Source organism: Acartia tonsa, chromosome 9 (assembly GCF_053477335.1).
Source record: "Acartia tonsa isolate MP-2025a chromosome 9, ASM5347733v1, whole genome shotgun sequence".
In the NCBI taxonomy this organism is placed as follows: Eukaryota; Metazoa; Arthropoda; class Copepoda; order Calanoida; family Acartiidae; genus Acartia; species Acartia tonsa.
This window is the reverse complement of record NC_137268.1, coordinates 19,564,545-19,587,997: the sequence shown is the minus strand read 5'-3', so window position 1 is coordinate 19,587,997 and position 23,453 is coordinate 19,564,545. Positions and strand designations below refer to the sequence as shown.

General features: G+C 34.0%; 1 protein-coding gene across 1 annotated transcript; it reads right to left on the bottom strand.

Annotated features, from left to right (window-relative positions):
* Positions 1-2,022: 2,022 nt before the first annotated feature.
* On the bottom strand, positions 2,023-22,949 carry LOC145328418 (uncharacterized). The gene is made up of 17 exons (XM_080172059.1): positions 22,876-22,949; positions 21,941-22,280; positions 17,828-17,911; positions 17,223-17,326; positions 16,429-16,517; positions 13,299-13,367; positions 12,155-12,188; positions 11,711-11,749; positions 11,041-11,082; positions 8,389-8,479; positions 7,754-7,813; positions 6,739-6,829; positions 6,275-6,379; positions 5,604-5,685; positions 5,149-5,249; positions 4,373-4,472; positions 2,023-2,543 (listed from the first exon to the last, which is right to left on the bottom strand). The coding sequence occupies exons 2-17, from the start codon at positions 21,986-21,988 to the stop codon at positions 2,471-2,473; spliced, it is 1,212 nt and encodes a 403-aa protein (XP_080028185.1). The 5' UTR covers positions 21,989-22,280; positions 22,876-22,949; the 3' UTR covers positions 2,023-2,470.
* Positions 22,950-23,453: the final 504 nt, after the last annotated feature.

Below are 23,453 nucleotides of genomic sequence, written 5' to 3'. Positions count from 1 at the left end.
ATTCAATTTATTTGTGTATTGATGTGTCTCTTAGAATCTTATGGGTTGTGTTTTATCAAATAGCTTCATTCTTCCCTTCACTTGAAATAAAAAAATTGTATTGTATAAAGTAATGTAAGTAGAAGTATTATCGGTTTTTATCTGGCTATCTAGAAAACATTTAATTTACATAATATGTTGTCTTAAAAAAATAACTTGCCTCTGATTTATTTCTCATACATGATACAAACTTTTGGTATAATTTTGTCTTAGTTGGTGTTCATATTTTGGGAAGAAAAGAGAAGGTAGAGAGAAGGGGTAAAGAGGAAGAGAAGGGGGTTACTTGACGTATCGAGACATCTTACGGCGCCCTCCTCAACTATTTCTGTCTGCTTTCTCCAATTTTACGCTAATGTCGTCGTTAGTGGGGTAAGGATAAGGATGTCCTTATTAATTATTTATAAATGTTGTTTTCTTTATATAAACATTAAAAATTGTATACATAGAAAATTTCCAACAAAATGATTTTTATAAGTGTAATAGACGTGACCCCATTTTTCAAAGAGCAGCTATTATACGACTTGGTCCCGCTTGAAAAATACAAAATATATTTTTTTATATAAAGGTTTGGTGATTTTCTAATATATTTATATTCTATATAAATATTTGTATGTTTTTTTCCGAGGGTTATTTCTCTTGGAGGGCGATGGTACTCCCAAAATATCTATTCAAACCTTCCCTAGACCCATGAGAAACTTTTGTTCTAAGAAGAACCTTATCTTTATAGATCTATTGATTAAGATCCTTAGAGTATAAATACACTGACAAACATCCTGTTACAAAAGCGGCTAACTGCGCTATAGAGGCCTCTAGGGGCACTAAAGTGAAATTGGTGCAACTACCACTTTTAAACTTAGAGTTTTAAAAAGAACTTTTTTTGGAAAGATTATTTTTTCTAGGTGCGATTTCAGTTTGGAGGGTTTTATTACACTGTCCAAAAATGTTTAAACCCTTCTCTGACCCTATGCGTAGCTCCACTGTAAAAGGAGAACCATATCGATTGAGCCATTAGCAAGATCTTTTGATGGATATCCTTCTTTCTCTTTCTCTGAATCTCTCTTTTTTATGATCATTAAATATCTTCTCTATGAGTTGCACCTTTTCAATCCATGATTTATGCTTGGCAATTTTTATGGTTTTTGATTGTTGTCATCTTTGTTTTCTTGAACTTTTCCTCAACTACTTTAATTTGACTGTTATTTTTATTCTCTGACCTAAGCATGTTATGACCATATCTTGTTTTCCACATTAAAAAATAATTAGAAAAAATACAATCAACGATAACAATTTTTATTTTCATTAGAAATATATATTATACCATATTAAATACTATAAAGACTTATACATATTTTCATGTAACTTCATAATGGTTTCAAGTTGAAATTATTTTTTTAAAATTTTAAATGCTAAATTTTGGAATGCTAAAATTTTGATTGAGCCAAAAACTTTGTGACTAGAAAATTTAACTTTTACTTAACACTTTTTAACATTTTATTTGTAATTTTAATTTTTAAATTTTTTTTTAATTGTTAGAACTTTTCCAGTAAGATGAAAAACAAATTGTTTGATACTTAAATAAACAATTAGTGGGTGCGCCTCTAGCATCTAGGAGCTCTGCATACGATGGGAATTGAAAGCAGAAAAATAGAAGGGTGGAAGTCACTTTCTATAATACAAAGTATCTTGATGTCTGTCTGTCCGTCCGTCCGTCTGAAGTTCTCGGTAACCACTGAACCGATCGGATTCTACTCTTCAGGGAATATACCTACTGGTCCTGTGGTGGTTTTAGGCTATTTTCTTGGGGGGGGGGACACCCCCAACCCCCCAAAAAACAAAAAATTCCCCCCCAATTAAAAAAAAAAAAATTTTGCAGAACATTTCCTTGGTCCTTTTTTTGCAGAACATTTCCTTAGTCCTTTTTACGAATTTAGCCTTAATTTTTTTTTATCACCTCTTGGGGCAAAGCCCCTAGAGGCTAGGGGCGAAGCCGCTAGTGTTATATAAAGTAGTAAGGTTTTTTGTCTAAAGCCTAAGATTTCAGTATTTTCTAACTGATCGAGTTTAAGGAAGCTTCATGTAGGTCCTCGGTTGGTTTTAGGCTTATCTATTTTAAGATTTAAGTCTTTGGATTGTTTTAGGCTACAATTTTTTTCTCTCCCAAATGAATGCAGAGAGAGCCTCTAGATGCCAGGAGCGCAGCAGCCACGATTCTTTATAATGGGATACTATTTGCAATAGTTTTAAAATGAAATCTGCATATTATTACAAAGGCACAAACTGCCCGCCCATTCTCCTTTGCTTCACATATAGTTCTAGTGCACCCTTTTATATATTGATTTGTGTCTTTAAGCGATTATAAAACACTGTGGGGATTTGATAATATTGGATAATTTGATGCACTTATAATAAAACACAGTGTCATATTTTCTGTTTAATCTGGAAGTTGTACAGAGTATGTATCCACAGTTTCTTTCAAAGCTGATTCAAGCGCGTCTGCTTTCTCTCTGAAATATAGAAATTCTTTAAGTTTCTAAAATGACAACATCCATATTTATGGAATCTAGTAAATATAAAGGTTCCTGGACAAACGCAGTAGTGACAAACGTCGGAGTGAACAAACGCAGGAGTGTCTAAAATATTTAATTAAGTACTTTTTTATACAGGTTAGGTTAGGTTAAGATATAAGTATACAAATAAGCCCCCTTGCAGGGGTTACGATTTAAAAAAAAACCTATTAGATGGTTTAAAATAGATTAGGTTAAGTAAAGTGTCCACTCCGACATTTATCTCCTTGGACAAATATAAAAGTAAAACGCATGTCAGAGCAGATAAAAGGAAAAAGTGAATAAATAGACATATATTTCGAATAAAATTTCCTTAGTATTTTTTTTATAAATGAGGGAAAAACACTTATACCATGAATATACTCTAGAGTATTACAGACTGACCAGCGAACCAAGTTAGTTATATTGTAAAAATAAAATAAGATGCTCAAAGGTCATCATCATAAAATTCACATAACAAAAATTTTGTCGGCTAGCTCGAATGGCAGCCTAGAAAATCAATTAAGTCCTTCCCCAAACGTAGCTGACATTATACATAGATTAGCTTCACTTTTAATATATATTAAATATATTGATATTTGTTTTAAAATGCATTGGTTCATATCGACTACAAAAAAAAGGTCATAGCTGCATAGGCGTCCAAGGGGGGGGGTAATGGGCCATTTGGCACCCCCAAAATTTTTTGAACAATACCCCCCCCCAAAAAAAAATTACCCCTACCTTGGGGGTGCCGTAGGCACCCCCAACGATTTTGGGGGGGGTATTTACCCCCCCCCCAACGATTTTGGGGGGGGTATTTACCCCCCCCAAACCATTTTGGGGGGGGTAATTACCCCCCTCAAAATAAATGTTCTTTAAAAAAATTTTTTTTGGGGGGGTATTTACCCCCCCAAAAATTGAATGTTCTTAAAAAAAAATTTTATTGAAAATTTTTTTTTTGGGGGGGGGAGGGAGTAATCCCCGCCCCCCCCCCTAAACCATCCCGGGGATCTATGATGTAATTGTAAAGCACTGAAGATTCCATAAAATAGATACCTAACTAAATTAAATATTTCATTAAATAATAAAAAAGAATTTCTATAGGCGATTTCTTTTGGGAGGATGTCAGGGTGTCTCAAAACTAGTTATAAAACTTACCAGGACCTATAAGACGCTTCACTTTAAAGTATAATCATATTGGTTCATTGGTTAGTGAGTTAATTATTGTATTTTTATGTTCTAAAGAATGAGATACTACTATATATTTAATAGTAGTGGCGCCCTTAGCATCTAAGAACTCGTGTTTTCTAAAGGGTAAAAAGGGAGGAGAAAAATAGCCTAAAACCACTCAAAGGATTGACCTATAATAGTGTGGAACCATCATGGGATCTATGTGAAGCTTTCCTAAAAAGGAGAACTCAGTATTAAAAGTAATGAAATCTGAAGCTATAGTCAAATAAACCTTACTTACTACTTTATGTTATAGGATAGTACTTATTAACTTAATAGATTAGGTAGGTGCTTTTTTTACATAATTAAATTACCCCCCCCAAAAATTTTACCCCCCCCAAACACGAATTACCCCCCCCCCCCTAAAATTTTTTACCCCCCCCCCAAAAAAAAAGCTTGGACGCCCCTGCATAGCTGACATGCTATTTCATGACATCATTTACTTCGCCGTTTACGTCAACAATTTTAGGAAATTGTTTTGAGAACCTGAATTTTGACATGGTTGTATCAGTATGGCCGGGAAAAAAATGGGGACGTACAGACGTATAAAATGAAGTCACCTTAAAGTTTTAGCGGCTGCGCTCCCTTGCTTTCTGACAAGATCCGAGATTGTGAAGCCAAGGTCTATAGCATCCCATACCATGAAGGCAGCGCTTATACCTAGACAGATAGATAAATTATTAGATGGTTGGATGGATTGAAAGGTGGATAGATTCAAGAGTGGGTGGATGGATAAATGAATGGATGAATGAATAGATTCATAGATAGTTCGAAGGATAGATAGATAGACATTTTATCCTATTACAAAAGTAGCAGATTATATGTCGGTTTTCTGTGTCTTTCCCAAGATAGATCACTCAAGACCAAAAATTCAAACCCCAAATGGATGGATAAATGGATGGATGAATAGATGGATTAATAGATAGTTAGAAAGATAGATATATAGACTTTTAATTCTAATACAAGAGTAACAGGATATATGTCGGTCTTTCTGTCGGACTTTGTGCCTATCTGTATGTACCGAAACATAAGCTTCTTACAGGTTATTTTTGAAGAGGGTACATCCACTCTCCCAAGATAAATCGCTCATATTATTCAAACCGCCAAAGAAATAAACTTAAATGAGTAACCGACCCCACCCTGCCTCTTTATAGTGCCTATTTTAACTTTGATAAATAGATAGGAAGCTTTACAAAGTGTCTCAAGAAATCAGCCATGTGACGTCATAAAAATGAGTGATTATCCATCTCTTTTTCTCCTCTCATCCCTAATTTTTATGACGTCACATGGCTGACTTTTTGACACTTTGTAAAGCTCCATATATAAGATAGATTACCTATAATTACTTGACCAGCCACTCTAACACTATTCTGTCCGATTACTTTACTGCTCTCCACAAAAACTCCCGCGTCAACGGGGTTATACTTTACACCTTCCCTGAAAAATTTGAAAAATAGAGTAAGTAGAGTTAGTGTTTGCAAGATAAGAGCTGTCCGTTGTAGATGACGTACGGACGGACCAAAACTTTATTCAAAAAGAATTTCAGTTTCAACTCTACATAACAAATAAATACAGTCAAACGTGTTTCTAAAGTCAAGAAAACAAATTTCTTTAATTCTGTATCTCAAGAACGTACAATTTTTTTATGGGTTACTTCCCATTCATATAAAAAATATTACTTAATTTATTTGTAAAAATGAAAAAAAATGAACAAATTTGGAGTGGCCTAAAATCACCCCCTCCCCCTCTCCTTTAAGGTTCTTGCAGTGTAGTGGCCCAGCTATAATTTACCTGGAAGTTTGTTTGAGTAATGCCACAGTGGTGTTACTGCCAGCTTGAGATACTACAGCTGTCATAGCAGGTCCTTCCATAGCTACAATACAATAGAGAGATATATAGTCACAGCTTGAGATGCTACAGCTGTCATAGCAGGTCCTTTCATAGCAACAATATATAGAGATATCTAGTCATAGCTTGAGATACTACAGCTGTCATAGTAGGTCCTTTCATAGCATATAGTCAAGTCATAGCTTGAGATACTACAGCTGTCATAGCAGGTCCTTTCATAACAACAATATATAGAGATATATAGTCATAGCTGTTATAGCAGGTCTTTCCATAGCTACAATATATAGAGATACTACAGCTGTCCGGTAAAAATATACTGTATACAATATGTACAATAAACCTTTGCCCCCCCAAAAAAAGTAACTGACATAAATACAACTAACACTGGCAATTTTACAATCATTAGTTTTTACAAATAGATAAACCCGCGACCGTGGCTCAACACGTAGCGCATCCACTTGTCGTCAGGGAGGTGATAGATTCTAAACTCGGCTTAACACTTGTAATTAATAGACGTTAAAAATGGTTCCTACTGCTTCTACATTAATAGTTAGAGTGTGGGGAATGCCTTGGGCTAAAATAGGCACAACTCATTACTATAAATAATTGAATACCTTGAGTTGCATTTTTAGCATTCTCTGCCACAATGCCAACGGCTGTGGCTGCGGTTGCTACACTTCCCACCACCGCAGTTGACGCGTTGGCTATCACAGATGAACCTAAATAGATAGATATACACCTATTGATAAAATGTAAGATAGCAGAAGATATAAACAAGAATTAATAAATAAATGGATAGATATTTAGAAATGCTGAGATAAAATATTAGATTAAAGAAATTTTTTGGATAGTTTTTCAGATATTTTATGAAGATCGATTATCCTTATATAAAAGTAACAGGATGTCTATGTGTACCGAAGGATCTCGATATCTTTTAGCAATATCGAATTTGAAAAAAAACCTAACCTTAAAAATTATTTTTAAAAAGAAAAGGAGGGTGAAATACTTCCACCAAGAACCACTGTATCGCTAGTCTATATGTAAAATGTTACACAAAATATTTTTTAATGTCTTTTACCTGCCGCAGCTTCACCAAGAGCCTTTTCAGCAGTTTTAGTAGCCGCAAAACTAACCGCAGAAGCTGCAATACTCTCCGCGGATCGTAAACCCTAGAATAAAAATAGTTATGCCACATATATCTTCATATAATAGAACACTATTATTAACAAAAGACAAAACTCTACAAATACCAAAAAAAGTTTACTAATCTAAAGAATCCTAAGGGGTGTGACAATGAACGATAATAGTTATTTCTCGCATCGTATTATAAACAGCTTTCCGCGGATATAGAATGTACAATTATGAGATTAAAACCAGTTTTTTTTAGCCCCGAGGTGCTGAAGGCACGAGCTAAAAAAAACTGGTTTTAATCTTATGATTGTACATTTTTATATTCGTAGAAGGCTGGATATAATACAATGCCAGTCTTAGTTTTTTCGTATGGATGAGAACCGGTTCCTATCCACCGAATTCGAATGAATACGATAAGTTAATTTACCGCTACTATCCTATTATATAAAGTAATAAGCTTTTTAGTCTGTAGCGAAAGATCTCGCTAACCGCTGAACCGATATGGTTCTTCTTAAAAGTTAAGCTACTTATAGGTCCCGACATGGTTTTAGGCTGTTTTATTTTTACATATAAGAATGGGTATTGTTTTATGATATTTTTCTGCCCTTCCATGTCCCTTCAAATAAAGAGCCTCTAGATGCTAGGGGCGCAGCAGCTAGTCTATAATACAAAGTAGAACGATGTCTGTCCGTCTGAAGCTTAAGATCTCAGTAACCGCTGAACCGATTGGGCTCTACTTTTCAGGGATTATACCTACTGGTCATGTGATGGTTTTAAGCTATTTTTCTGGGGGGTGGGACTCCCCCAACCCCCCAAAAAACTAAAAAACCACACCATTTTTTTTTATTTTTTTGCAAGAGATTTCCTTGGCCGGTCCTTCTTATTAGGAAACAAATGGCAAAACGAGCTTATAACTAATAAAGTTTGAAGTCAATTTGATGACTCAATGTCCAATTGTTTACCTCTATTGCCATACCACCAGAGAAAGGAAAGACACCAGCAACGTTATATAACAATAAACTCTAAAAAAATAGAATTTTAATTAATTAAATTGTGCAATAGTCTGTCAGTCTGAAAGTCCTAAGTGTGTTTTTTCCCGCATATTTCATGGCACATTCCCTAAAAGTGCCTGTTGCACTGATCTTCCTCATTTTGGAATGAATTTAAAAATAAGAGAGGAAAGGTTAAGGGTTACTTGGTTGCCCAACTGGGTTAGGTCACCCAAGGTATAGGTGTTAGACTTAGGAAAATAATGCCTAACCTCTACACCCTGCTAGTTGTTCATCTCCCAACAAAGTAAAAAATTCATCCTTTTACTGGTATATTAGCGCGTAAATTATTTCATGGGCGTGTAGACCCTTGTCCAAGGGGGGTGAAAACAAAAAGGGTGTAACTCGGAACTTCTCCCCTTAATTTTGCCAGGGGGTAGATCACCCCTCTTTTGCATGCCTCTGCTTCCATTACTACAATACATTTTTCAATTAATTAAACAATATTTTACTGCAAGAAATCGTAAAAATACTTACACAAACATTTATATAGTGAAAGACGGACGGATATAACCTTATCATAGAGAAGCTGTGCTACTAAAAACTACCTGTACAATTGTGAAAATGATATGATTTGATCCGACAATTTTTTCTAGGAATATCATCAGCAAAGACAAATGGGCAGAGTCTTTAAATCTCCTAAAAAAGGAATAGGTCGTTAACAAGGAAAATTATGTTCATATTTAGCAAACATACGGCATATTTATTAAGAGATATAAGTTTTCCGTAATTTTAATGTAGGGAGTAGATTTGAAATCTGCATCAAATTTTAAGGATTTTTTATAAAATTCATTTTTTGTATAATTCTTTATCTAAAAGCGGAAATACAAATTAACCCATTAGTGCCGAACCGGGTTTTAAAACCCGGTTCCAGTAAATGTAAAAAAAAACGGTTTCCGGCTTCATAATTGCATCATTCTCAGTATGAATCCCCCCTCTACTACCCTGGCTTTCATTTCCCCCTGGAGCAGGCAGTTTTGCTTACTTCCGTTTGCCGGTATAGATCAACAAAGTTTGAAAATCATGAAAATTCAAAATACCCCATCTAACTTTTTTGTTTTTATAGTAAAGTCGCTGATTTTTTTCGTTTAATCTAATGTTTATTGACAAGTACATCTATTTGTGAATTCGTTTTATTTAAATTATTATTTTTTAGATGATTTTTTTATCGTTTTTTTACGCCCTATATAGGCCCGGTTCGGCATTTCCATTTAGAGTCTGAAATTTTTATTACCCGGTTTCACTAATAGATCTTTTTTGACAACAACAACAAAACAGGGTTTTTTTACCCGAAATCGCCGGCTAAACACGAAATTTGAAATAAATCGCTTCGTATTATACTTGTAGCTCTATAGATTACATGAGGTTGTGTAGTTTTCAATTACGGATCGTATCAAAGTTCTAAAAAGTGTTCATCTCACTTTTGGCGTTCAAAAATTACATTTTTCGATTTTTGGTCAAAATAACCGGGTTTTTACAGGAAAACCGGGTTTTAACGCCGGGGGAAAGCACCAAAAACGGGTAATAATGCCTGGTTGGTATTTATGGCCGAGCCGAACCGGGTTTTTTTGCAACTTTCCTGTGCACACCACTAGAGCAAAACAAAAAAATACGAATTCCGTTTTGACCATTATAAAGCTTCCCTGAAACTTTCAGCTCGATCGGCCCATAAAAGGATCATAAAGGTTTCCCAAAATTAGTCTTTAGATTATGCTTAAGAGGGCAAGGGCATTTATCTATTTATGACTACATATATTAACCTAAACTTTCAGGAATGTCAATATTGTACAGATGATTTAACAAAAATGTCAGCAATGTAAACTTCTCCAAACCAAATTACAGTATCCTAAAAGGCCACCACATTCCATTCTAATAAATCACAGCTGCAAACAATTTAAACATCTAAATATAGAGTAGCTTCCTTCTAAATATCACAATGAAATTTTTTATTTATGATACAATCAGCATAATTATCTTCTAAACACACAAATCAGCATATTTTTACATTTTAAATGACATTCATTATTTCTACAATTTTTTTACTTACAAAATTTCATTATAACTACAATAATAATTACATATATAACTACAATATAACTACACTAGCGGCTTCGCCCCTAGCCTCTAGGGGCTTTGCCCCTAGAAAAAAAATAATTTTCTGCACCAGCACCAGCAGCACCAGCTGCACCACCTGCACCAGCAGCACCAGCTGCACCAGCAGCACCAGGAGTATTTTTTTGGGGGGGGTAAATTTTCATTTTTGGGGGGGTTGGGGGTGTCCCACCCCCCAAGAAAATAGCTTAAAACCACCACAGGACCAGTAGGTATATTCCCTGAAGAGTAGAGCCCATTCGGTTCAGCGGTTACCGAGATCTTAAGCTTCAGACGGACAGACGGACAGACGGACAGACAGATGGACAGACATCGTTCTACTTTGTATTATAGATTAATAACTACATTTATAATTACAATATAACTACATAATAACCACCAGTTAAGTCACATTTAATTTTGCAATCATATCTCCAGGGGGGTTTACTCCCTTATCAGAAAACACAAACCGCGGCTTGGGTAAACCCTCAAACTTGACTAATGGTCATAAATGAGTTGTCAAGTCGCAATTATTTACTTATGACTGACTTTATGTTCTTTTTTGCATTATGATTAATTGTAATTGTTTTTTCTTCTATAATCCACTTACATAAACGTTGTCATATGTATAATAATTGAATTTGAAATATACATACATACATACATAAAAGTGGCGCTCGGCACTAATGGGTTAAGTTAATTAATTTTGACATCCGTGATTGGTGGATTTAAAAAATCTGCGCTCTGATTGGATGTCGTACATCATTCAACCAATTAGAGCGCAGGTAGTTTAAAATCCAACTATCCTATTGGTCAAAATTAATTAACTTAAAATGTATTTCCGCTTTTAGATAAAGAATTATACAAAAAAACGAATTTTAAAAAAAATCCTTAAAATTTGATGCAGATTTCAAATCTACTCCCTACATTAAAATTCCGGAAAACTTATATCTCTTAATATTTATAGTTAATTACACTGTTAAAATAGATCATTTTAGAGCAATAGATGTTTTGAATTGTTAGACAATTGATTAGAAAGAATTTCCCCCCCCCCCCCCCCAAAAAAAAACAACTTTGATACCATCGAAATAAAAATCATTACAACAAACCTTATGTCATCCATTTGTGATTCCAATTTGAGTGTGATATCTGTATAGTACAAATAATGTTTTTAAAAACTTTCTGGAATTTAAACTGATCTTTGATAGGTTGTAAATTTATAATTATAATTAGCTATAGTAATCTGTTCCATAGACGTCCAAGGGGGGGGGGTAATGTGTCGATTACCCCCCCCCCCCCCAAAAAAAAATATACTAAATATTTCATAAAATTTAAATTACAACCCCCAAAAATTTTACCCCGGGGGTAAACAAAATTTACCCCTGCCAACAGATTTCAGGGGGGGTAATTACCCCCCCCCCCCAAGCAAATTTTACCATGCGCGCCATTTTACCCCCCAAAAAAGCGAATTACCCCCCCCCCCTTTAAAAATTTTACCCCCACCAAAAAAAAGCTTGGACGTCTATGATCTGTTCATCCGTCTTTCCGCCTGAAGCCTTAACTTTTGGATTCTCTTTTTTTTTTAGGAAATCGGGACTCCACAGTATCTCGGTAATAATTATGACACCATGCCTCCCCTTCCCCCTTCAAAAAAAGTTATGGAGGGTTACCAAACCCACCCTAGGAGAGTCTAAAAGTCCCTAGTTTTTCTAAAAATGAATAACCGTTTGAAACGGCTAAAACTAGAATAAAAAATTAAAAAAAAAACATCATTTTCCTTTGTCTCGTTCTAGAGCAGCGTTTACTTCTTTTATATGCCTAAAATATTGAAATAAATGAATAAATAATAAGTATTAAATATAACAAAAAAAATACACAAGCTACCAAGCAAACGTTGAGCAGCTTTGATTTACAGAGTAAAGAAAGAACGACACTTAAGGAGATATTACGCATATTAATAACTAAAATCTTATGTCTGTCTGTCTGTCTGAAGTGAAGATCTCAGTAACCACTGAACTGATTGCGCTCTACTCTTCAGGGAATATAGAAACTGGTCATGCGGTGGTTTTAAGCTATGTTGTTGAGAAAAGGAACACCCCAACCGCAGAATTTTTTTTTAAAAAAGGCCATAACATATGGTGGAGCTTTCCTTCATTTTAACCCTAGAGATTAGGAGCGAAGCAACTAGTATATAAAAAAATCAATAAAACAAATTATATATACCTGCTATTTAATACTTTTTCAACTACACTCGTTCCTAAAATTTAAAATTTTTAAAATATATTTTCCTATTCAACAAGGATGACAACATCCATAAAAGCGAAGCTCTGAAATGGAAGGACAAACGGACATTAACACTTGTATAATGTCAGAAATGAATAATCAGAATGTAAATGTATAAGAATCGAAACTACACTCGTTCCTAAAATTTAAAATTTTTAAAATATATTTTCCTATTCAACAAGGATGACAACATCCATAAAAGCGAAGCTCTGAAATGGAAGGACAAACGGACATTAACACTTGTATAATGTCAGAAATGAATAATCAGAATGTAAATGTATAAGAATCGAAGCAAAATTGTAAGTAAATTTGTTGAAAAACTGCTTGATACAGGATAATGTTTATGGACATACTTACATTTTTAGGACTTGATTATAGAGTTGCTTCGCTTATAATATTGTACTTTTATTGTTCCAGGAATCAGTATACCAAAAATCAGACCAATCGGATAATTAGGTCACATACAAATTTGTTGTTAAAAATGTAAAAAAAATCAACATGTTTAAAATGGACGTACGGACATTCTGGTAATGATTATAGAGTTGCTACGCTTTCTAACTAGTACCTAACTTCTACAGGAATCACCATGCAAAGTTTGAAATCGATAGGACAATTCTAACATTCCTAAATTAACGAAAAAAGCTATCCGTTGGGAACGGACGGACCGACCCTTATTATAGAAAAGCTTAGCTTTTAAGAATAAAAATAATAAACTGTGTATATTCCGCAAAGTATGCTTGTCGAGCGTTCAGAGAACGTATAAAGATGCTTCGCTTAAATATTATAATTTATTATCCTTGGAATCAATATTCCAAAAATCAGATATATAGGATAATTAAATCGCATACAAGTTTTTGTCAAAAAGATAAGAATCAACATAATTGAAATGAACGTAACATTATAGAGTTTCTACGTTTTCTAAATCATATCCAACAGTTACAGGAATCATCTTCCAAAGTTCGAAATCGATAGGACAACCCTAATATGTCTAAATTAACGAGCTAAATGTTACCTAACTGTTACGGACGGACGGACCTACCATATTGATAGAAAAGCTTTATCAATGTCAGCTTATATTATTTACCTATGTTAGTAGCAGCTCCAACACTTGAGGTAGCAAATCCAGCTATCAGGACAGGCATAGCTGCTCCCGCTATATATAAAGATAGATAATTAGGTATATAGATAGTAAATCCAGCTATCAGGACAGGAATAGCTGCTCCAGCTAGATAGAAAGATATTTAATTAGGTAGAAAGATAGATAATTGTATAGATGGATAGTAAATCCAGCTATCAGGACAGGCATAACTGCTCTAGCTAGATACAAAGATAGATAATTAGATAGATAGATAATCCTGCTACCAGGACAGGCATAGCTGCTCCCGCTAGATACAAAGATAGATGATTAGATAGATAGATAGTTAATCCTGCTACCATGACAGACATAGCTGCTCCAGCTAGATTGTAAGATATTTAATTAGGTAGAAAGATAGATAATTATATAGATGGATAGTAAATCCAGCTATCAGGAGAGACATAACTGCTCCAGCTAGATACAAAGATAGATAATTATATAGATAGATAGTTAATCCTGCTACCAGGACAGGCATAGCTGCTCCCGCTAGATACAAAGATAGATGATTAGATAGATAGATAGTTAATCCTGCTACCAGGACAGGCATAGCTGCTCCAGTTAGATAGAAAGATATTTAATAAGAAAGAAAGGTGGGTAAAACTTATGATGAAATCTTTGAATACAATGAATATTTAGTTCTTCAGATAGATATGTACATATATTTATATAAAAACATAGCCTTAATAAACTTTTTAATACAAAATAAAACCAATGTATATGGAAATTCAATAACAGCTAGTTATTTCAAAAGAAGTACAACAAAATAAATCAATATAAGAAATAATTAACTATTTCAAGAACACAGTAATAGTGTCTGACTGATTATGACGTAAGAAAAAAAATTAGCCAATGAGAGGCCACTATAAATTTTACCATTGGTCAATAACGGCCTCTCATTGGCTAATTTTTTTGTTACGTCATAATCAGTCAGACACTATTACTGTGTTCCTTTTTCATGTAAATAAAAAATATTACTTAATAGATTGATAGATAAGTAAATAGATGATGGATTTATAAATGACTTAATAGATTAGACGGATAAGATAGGTATAAAGTTATATAAATTGATAGATAGATGGATAGAAGAATCGATAGATATTTGGAAAATTATTGTCAATGTAGTTAATATACCACAAGCTATAGTCAACCCTCCCCCAATCATACAGGTACTTGTTAGATAGATAGATAGATATACCTGTCAATGTAGTTAATATACAACCAGCTATAGACAACCCTCCCCCAATCATACAGGTACTTGTTAGATAGATAGATAGATATACCTGTCAATGTAGTTAATATACCACCAGCTATAGTCAACCCTCCCCCAATCATACAGGTACTTGTTAGATAGATAGATAGATATGCCTGTCAATGTAGTTAATATACAACCAGCTATAGACAACCCTCCCCCAATCATACTAGTACTTGTTAGATAGATAGATAGATATACCTGTCAATGTAGTTAATATACCACCAGCTATAGTCAACCCTCCCCCAATAATACAGGTACTTGTTAGATAGATAGATAGATATACCTGTCAATGTAGTTAAAATACCACCAGCTATAGTCAACCCACCCCCAATCATACTGGTACTTGTTTGATAGATAGATAGATATACCTGTCAATGTAGTTAATATACCACCAGCTATAGTCAACCCTCAAACCAATCATACTGGTACTTGTTAGATAGATAGATAGATATACCTGTCAATGTAGTTAATATACCACCAGCTATAGTCAACCCTCCCCCAATCATGCTAGTACTTGTTAGATGGATAGATAGATATACCTGTCAATGTAGTTAATATACCACCAGCTATAGTCAACCCTCCCCCAATCATACTGGTACTTGTTAGATAGATAGATAGATATACCTGTCAATGTAGTTAATATACCACCAGCTATAGTCAACCCTCCCCCAATCATGCTTGTACTTGTTAGATAGATAGATAGATATACCTGTCAATGTAGTAAATATACCACCAGCTATAGTCAACCCACCCCCCAATTATACTGGTACTTGTTAGTTAGATAGATATATATACCTGTCAATGTAGTTAATATACCACCAGCTATTGTCAACCCACCCCCAATCATACAGGTACTTGTTAGATAGATAGATAGATATACCTGTCAATGTAGTTAAAATACCACCAGCTATAGTCAACCCTCCCCCAATAATACAGGTACTTGTTAGATAGATAGATAGATATACCTGTCAATGTAGTTAAAATACCACCAGCTATAGTCAACCCACCCCCAATCATACTGGTACTTGTTTGATAGATAGATAGATATACCTGTCAATGTAGTTAATATACCACCAGCTATAGTCAACCCTCCCCCAATCATGCTAGTACTTGTTAGATAGATAGATAGATATACCTGTCAATGTAGTTAATATACCACCAGCTATAGTCAACCCTCCCCCAATCATACTTGTACTTGTTAGATAGATAGATAGATAGATATACCTGTCAATGTAGTTAATATACCACCAGCTATAGTCAACCCTCCCCCAATCATACTTGTACTTGTTAGATAGATAGATAGATATACCTATCAATGTAGTTAATATACCACCAGCTATAGTCAACCCACCCCCAATCATACAAGTACTTGTTAGATAGATAGATAGATATACCTGTCAATGTAGTTAATATACCACCAGCTATAGTCAACCCTCCCCCAATCATGCTGGTACTTGTTAGATAGATAGATAGATATACCTGTCAATGTAGTTAATATACCACCAGCTATAGTCAACCCTCCCCCAATCATACTGGTACTTGTTAGATAGATAGATAGATATACCTGTCAATGTAGTTAATATACCACCAGCTATAGTCAACCCTCCCCCAATCATGCTGGTACTTGTTAGATAGATAGATAGATATACCTGTCAATGTAGTTAATATACCACCATGCAGCTATAGTCAACCCTCCCCCAATCATACTGGTACTTGTTAGATAGATAGATAGATATACCTGTCAATTTAGTTAATATACCACCAGCTATAGTCAACCCTCCCTCTATAATACTGGTACTTGTTAGTTAGATATATAGATAGATATACCTGTCAATGTAGTTAATATACCACCAGCTATAGTCAACCCTCCCCCAATCATACTTGTACTTGTACCCATTGTTTTGCTTACTCGACATCTAAAACAAGTAAGATAATGTCATTGGGTAGGAAAGAAAAAAAGTTAATAAAGTTTTGATGAAATTTTTAAAAAGGGGGATGGAACTTTATACGTAACCACTGCGGAGTCTTACATGCCGTGGCCTAACCCTGGACCCAAAATTTGGGGAGGGAGGTTTTTAGTAAGATATTTTTATTTGGTGGAATGGGGTAAGATTCCCAGAAATAGTTATAACCATCACTGGACCTTTGCTTTCAGAAGCTACAATAGCGGTTCAGCGTTTAGTGAAATATTTCGCTACAGACAGACAGGCATGCTTTTACTTTTCTGCAAGAATTTTCGAAAGAAAAAGAGATAAAAGAATGGAACAAATAAACCCTTTTTCTTATTTTTTATAATTGAAAAAAGCTTGAATCTAAACATTGTAGGGGCTATAACCCTTATCTAACCTAAACCAATCTAAAATAATTATCAAAAATACGTCTGTTCTCAAAATGTTCGTTTGTGGTCTATTTCATAAAAAGAAAAAACAGGGATCGGCAGTTGCACCTCAGCCGCGCATAAGCCTCAAATTTAAACCCGCTTGTGTTTTTAAAAAATATGAAAAGATGTATTGTCTGTTTCGGAAAAAGTTTAGACATATAGCTGAATTTCAAAGTTATAATATGACGATTTCACTTAGGCTTACACGCGGCTGCCGAGCCCTGCATAAATAAACACTAACCTTAACCAAACGCTGTCTAGATAATCAGCACTGGCCCGCAGTTTGGCTATTGTCTCTTTTCTAGCTTCCACCAGCTGTATTACGCTGCTTGTCAGACAGAATACCTTAATCGATTCATACATATCAGAGAGAGAGAGAGAGAGACAGAGACAGAGAGAGAAAGGGGGGGGGGGGAGGGACAATTGGCTGTATATTACACTAGTCCCCAAAGATTTATAATAACGTTTTCTTTTACGTTGGCTTGACAACTTTGGGGACTTAAGTGAATTTGATTTATTAAGTTGAGTGTTCAAACGTTGCAACCATTGATTCTAATCTACAGAAAGGGTAATTTAGTGTATCATCATAGGGGATGTACATCATCTTTTCGGCCATTGTCTTGTCCTTTACATACCTAGATAGATATATGGTGAGATGGATAGATTTGTTAATAGGAAGATAGGTAGACAATAAAGACATTTAGAATATAAGATACATAGATAGATAAATATTTATGTAGTCAGGCTATTTTTTGTCTTGCTTTGAATAGCTTAAAAAATGCTTAACAAGATAGATATTTGAAAGATTACTTTAAATCATATTGCAAGACCAATATAAAGCTTTACCTCGTCCTCGAAGTCCTCAAACTCTAATTTCTTGGCGTATTCAGCAAAGGTTTCTTCGTCCATCTTCATGTTTTCTGGCCAGTCCTAAAGATATATGCTTATAATAAAGTAACAGGATGTCTGTCTGTTTGTCTGTACCTCAGGATCTCGCTAACCGGTGAACCGATATGGCTCTCCTTTAACGTGTAGCGTCTCATAGGTCCTGGGAAGGATTATAGCTATTTTGGGGGAGGTACCACCACCCGCCCAAGAGAAATCGAAAAAAAAACATAACAAACTCCATTTAGCGTCGAAAAAAATATTTTTGGTAAACAGCTGATCTTAACATAGATTGAAAAGAAAACACTTTACATGCCCCCCTTAGGGCCTCTAGAGGCTTTTCCGCTAGAATAGGAATAAAACGATCATATTATTGGATAGATAGTGTACAGAATTTGGTAGGAAAAGTAAGTTATTTTTTTCATTTTTTTGAAACAGCGTAAAGTGCCTCCATAAAATGACGTCATGCAATATAAAGTACCAATGATAGGCCAGAATAAATTTAATTGATCAATAGTAAAATTTATACTAGCCTCTCATTGGTCACTTGTATTGTATGGCGTCATTTTTTTTGGCGACTTTTTAGGCTGTTTCATTCCCTACAGAGCTTAGCACCCCACTGGTGAATCAATGTGCATGCCACTGGCTTTTTTACTTGTGCTTGAAACAAGGATTAAAACGTCTATAAAAGCGAAAAAAATCAAACGCTTTTGGACCCCATTAACAAATATAGAATGATAGTTATTTTTAAGGCTATTCGATACAACAATTACGTACGGACAGTACGATCCTAAAAGTAATAAAAATTAACTTGAAAAGAATAATTGCCCTCTTATGCCAATTAGACAAACACTAGTGAAACTTTAATTCAGCAATGTTTAATCATTTCAACAAATTATCCCCTTAATATATTAATATGCAAAGTATATTATTTATGAAAAAATACACAATCCTTAGATAAAAGTAACAGGATGTCTGCCTGTCTAAATGTCTGTCTGTGTGTACCAAAGGATCTCGATATGGTTCTCCTTTACAATGTAGCTTCTCATAGGTCCTGGAAAAGTTTATTACCCATTTGGGGGAGGGTACCTTCACCCTCCAAAGAGAAGTCGCCCCTAGAAAAAATACTCAAAGTTTTTAACTTTTTATTTTAGTAGTAGTTAAGGGAATGATGAATGATGTTAGTAAAATTTGTTGAAATTTTGTTGCTGTAGTAATAATTCGCTGTTCCATCTGCTTTTCTTAATACGAAAATGTATGACCACCAAATCAACAATGCATGAAGTGAAAAATTCATATTTTTTTTTTTCATTTTTCCTGTTTATTCGAGTTTTGAGAATGACCATTAAATTTACATAGTTTTATATTATTAAAAAAAAATCATATTAATAAGAAAATATCAAGTAAGCTTTAAGAATCCAAATTATTTATTTTCTTAATTAAAACATAAAAATAAAATCGGAGGAAGGCAAAAAATGCTAAAAAGAAGAAAAAATAATGAAACATACTTATTTAAAAATAACGTTTAAACAATAAACATAGCAATAAATAAAATAGCTATGTAATGAAAAAAGTTTTTAGGACAGGCAGTAATCTTAAGGGATAAGACAATGGACGATAAATTGATATAACTCCATAATAAAAATTAAAAAATTCTCTTTCCGTTTGGTTTAAAATATTAGACACTGCACTGGTAATCAAATTTTAATAAAAGAACAAAAATATTTAAGCCAACGAATAAGACAACTTGGTTAATACACTTTTAGTACAAGTGTTATTTACAGTCCGATTTCCCCTCCCTTACTCCATGAGTACAGAGAAAATTGTATAAAATCTGTTAATTCTCAAAATCCTTACATAAAAGTAACAGGATCTGTGTTTGTGTGTGTCTGTCTGTACCGAAAAATCTCTGTAACTGCTGAACCGATATGGTTTTCCTGTAAAGTGTAGATTCCACGGTCCACCACCCTCCCGAGAGAAATCGCCCCTAGAACACCCCCAAATGTTTTTTTTATAGAATTTGTGTTTAAAACTAAAATTAAAAATGGAAGATGGTCGTTCTCCAACCACCTCCCCTCCCCCCCCGGCCCCCCCCCCCCAAAAAAAAAAGGAATACAGAAAGTCCTGATGGTAAATATTTTAAATGAACCAAACAAACAGAAGCAAAGTAGAAAGAGGTGCTACGCGCCTAAATAACGTGTCTTATGTTTTATACACAGGATTCTCATTACATAAAATGAATTACTCCAATAAATCAATTATATACAGGGCGGGAGGGGCCATTGGGCTGTCTTTTACCCCAGACCCCAAAGTCTTATAATAGTGTTTTCTTATTCGTGGGACTTTTATTGAATTTTGATTTTCTGTTTCTTTAGTTAAGTGTCCAAACGTTTTAACTAATATTTGTAATCTACAGAAGGGGTAATTTTGTGTATCATCATTGGGTTTATATATCAATTTATCAGCCATTGTCTTATCCCTTTAGATCCCTGAATTATATCAATGTTTTTCCCTTAAACTGCTTACATTAGTTTTTATGTATGTTATTTTTTATGTTTATTGTACAAAACCATACAATTTAAAGGCAGGCCTGGCCTAATTAAGAACCTAAATGGAGATGGTTGGGGCACACTTTAAGGAAAGAACATGGTGATCTAACCAATCGATACGGACAGACCCTAAATATAACAAGGATGACAACATCCATAAAAGCGAAGCTCTGAAACGTTAGGACAAACAAACATTAAATCTTGTTTAGTGTCATAACTGAATAATCAGAATATAAATGTTCGAAGGAAACAAAATTGTAAGTAAATCTGATGAAAAACTGCTTAAATACAGGATATTACAGTTTAAGGACATAATTACATTTTTTGGACTTGATTATAGAGATGATTCGCCTATAACAATGTACTGTGTTGTCCTAGGAATCAGTATTCCAAAAATCAGACCAATCGGATAATTTTATCACATAAAAATTTGATGTTAAAAAAGGTTAAAAATCAACATGTTTAAAATTGACGTACGGACTTTCTGGTAACGATTATAGAGTTGCTTAGCTAACTCCTAAAGGAATCATCATTCAAAGTTTGAAATCGATAGGACAACATGCCTAAATTAACGAAAAGAGCTATCCGTTACGTACAGACGGACCGACCGACCCTAATTATAGAAAAGCTTCGCTTTTAAAAACACTAAACTTGAAATCTCACTTGTAACAGTTTTCGCCTTAATACTATTGTTTCATGTTAATAATAAATATAAAACCACACTTTGTTAAGTCAAAACTTTCATTTCACAACTTCATTATTGTTTTGAATCCAAGGCAATTGGTCTTGTAAGGAGCATAGCTACTTAATGTTATTATTTGTCCTAATATGAACTCAGCCCCTAGCAGGGGATATGTATTCAAAGATTGAAAAAACTATGCCATGTCTTAAATTTCAAAATAAAACTGCTTCATATTATGGGATGAAATAATTGTAACAGGATGTCTATCTATTGGTCTGTCTGTGTGTCTATGAAGATCTCACAAACCGCTGGATCTATATGATTCTCCATAACAGAAAACCTTCTGATAGGATAGCCTGGATAAAAATCTGCTATATTTTTCTCTCTAAAACTAAAATGGAAAGCGGAGGATCCCCTATAGGCCTTAAGGGGCGTAGCCATTAGTATGTAAAACAAAAATACAAATTACAAATAAATTGAAAAGCTCAAACTGAGAGATTATCTGATATAAAAAATTTCTTATAAAATGACACCAGCCGTTATTTAAAAATAACAGGATGTTTGTGAGTATGTCTGTCTCTTTGTTTGTACCGAAGGATCTCGCTTACCACTGAACCGATGTGTGCCCTCTAGTATTAACTATGATATTGCACATTTTAAAACTTTAAAAGGTTCTTCTCAATTTTTTTTCAATATGGCTCCTAGTCCGATTCATTTCCATTGGATTATAACCATAACCATAAAGAATTTATACCTGTTTTGTTGGCCCAGGCCTTGGGCCTCTATGGGCCAACAAATAAATATACATACAACTGAAAAAAAAAGTTTACAACAAAAAATTACCTGAACGAAAAAGTTGACCTTCTGGCGTTTCTTCACTTTTTGAGCCATTTTTGAGTATTTTTGGTTGGTAATAATATAGCTTAATTTAATTTAATTTAAATTAAATATGTTTAGCTTTTAGCTATGCTTGGATAGTTTCAGTAAATTTCAACTGTTATGCAATATTTGGGAAGTTCTGAGAAGTCTTTTCTATGGCATGTAAGATTTTTAAAATTTTCACTTTAATTCAATATCACATGAATTTTATTTTTTCACACTTTTTTCACTCTTAAAAATATTTATTTTGTTTTGATGTTTCTTTATTTTTCATTCGCCCATAAAGAAATGTTTTTAACCATAACTAAAATTATAAAAGTATGTAAATTTTAAAAATGGCAATTTAGTCTTTAAGTATAGCGCAATATTAAAAACTGCCGATAATAAAAAAAAGGGCATAAGGATGTATGTCACACACTCGGACGATCTGGTAATGATTATACAGGGATCATAAGGACAAGACAATAGCCGGTAAATTGATGTACATTCCCAGGGATGATACATAAAAATACCCCTTCTGTAGATTACTATTAGCGGTTGAAACGGTTGGACACTCAAGTTAATTAAACAACAAATCCAAATTCAATAAAAGCACTTAAAGTTGTTCAGCCAACAAATAAGAAATCGTTATGATAAAACTTGGGGTCTAGTGTGATAAACAGCCCAATTTCCCCTCCCTCCTGTGAATAGGGTTAATACGCTTTCTAAATTGTACCTAAATGTTTAAGGAATCATCATGACAAGTATGAAATTGATAAAAACAATTCTTATACATAGTACAAGTATTTGCCAAATATATTGATGTTTTTCTTTTTTAACCTTACCCGCAAAAAAAAGCTTGGACGTCTTTGCTTCATATGCGTAGCTACTCTATATGTATGTATAATGAATGTTTTTACCTGAGTTTATTATTAGAACAAGATGTGTTAACTCCAAATCTATTCATCTTGATGCTCATTCTTTTTTATTCTCTGAAAATAAATATAAAGATGAATTTTTATGTGTAATATATATTCTCGTATTCATTCGCAACCGATTAATATCCGGTGGATTAAAACCAGTTCTCATCCATACGAAAAAACTATGTCGAGCATTGTATTATATCCAGTTTTCTACGAATATAAAACATAAGGTTAAAACCAGTTTATTTAGCCCGTGCCTTCGGTAAAGATTTGTTTTTAATTTCACGTGTATCTCAATAAGTAGGTATACATTTAAACTAAAAGTAGATTTATTAATAGGATGAGTAATAACATTAAGTATTATGTTTATATTTACCAGTAAAAAAATCTTTTTAAAAGCTATTTTTTTTATAATTAGGGTCGGTCTGTCCGCCTGTACGCCCATACGTTCATCTTTTCGTTAATTTTAGAAATGTTAGAATTATCCCATCGATTTAAAACTTTGCATGATGATTCATTTAACAGTTAGGTACGATTTAGGAAGCGTAGCAACTCTACAATACAAACTAATAAGT

Bases quoted from the DNA above. Each gene is read 5' to 3' on its own strand.
- LOC145328418 (XM_080172059.1), bottom strand. From the start codon at position 21,988: ATGGCTCAAAAAGTGAAGAAACGCCAGAAGGTCAACTTTTTCGTTCAG. The intron at 17,912-21,940 runs GTAATTTTTTGT...ATATATCTTTAG, and splicing joins AGGTCAACTTTTTCGTTCAG to GACTGGCCAGAAAACATGAA. The intron at 11,750-12,154 runs GTATATATAATT...TCAATATTTTAG, and splicing joins GAAAAAGTATTAAATAGCAG to GCATATAAAAGAAGTAAACG.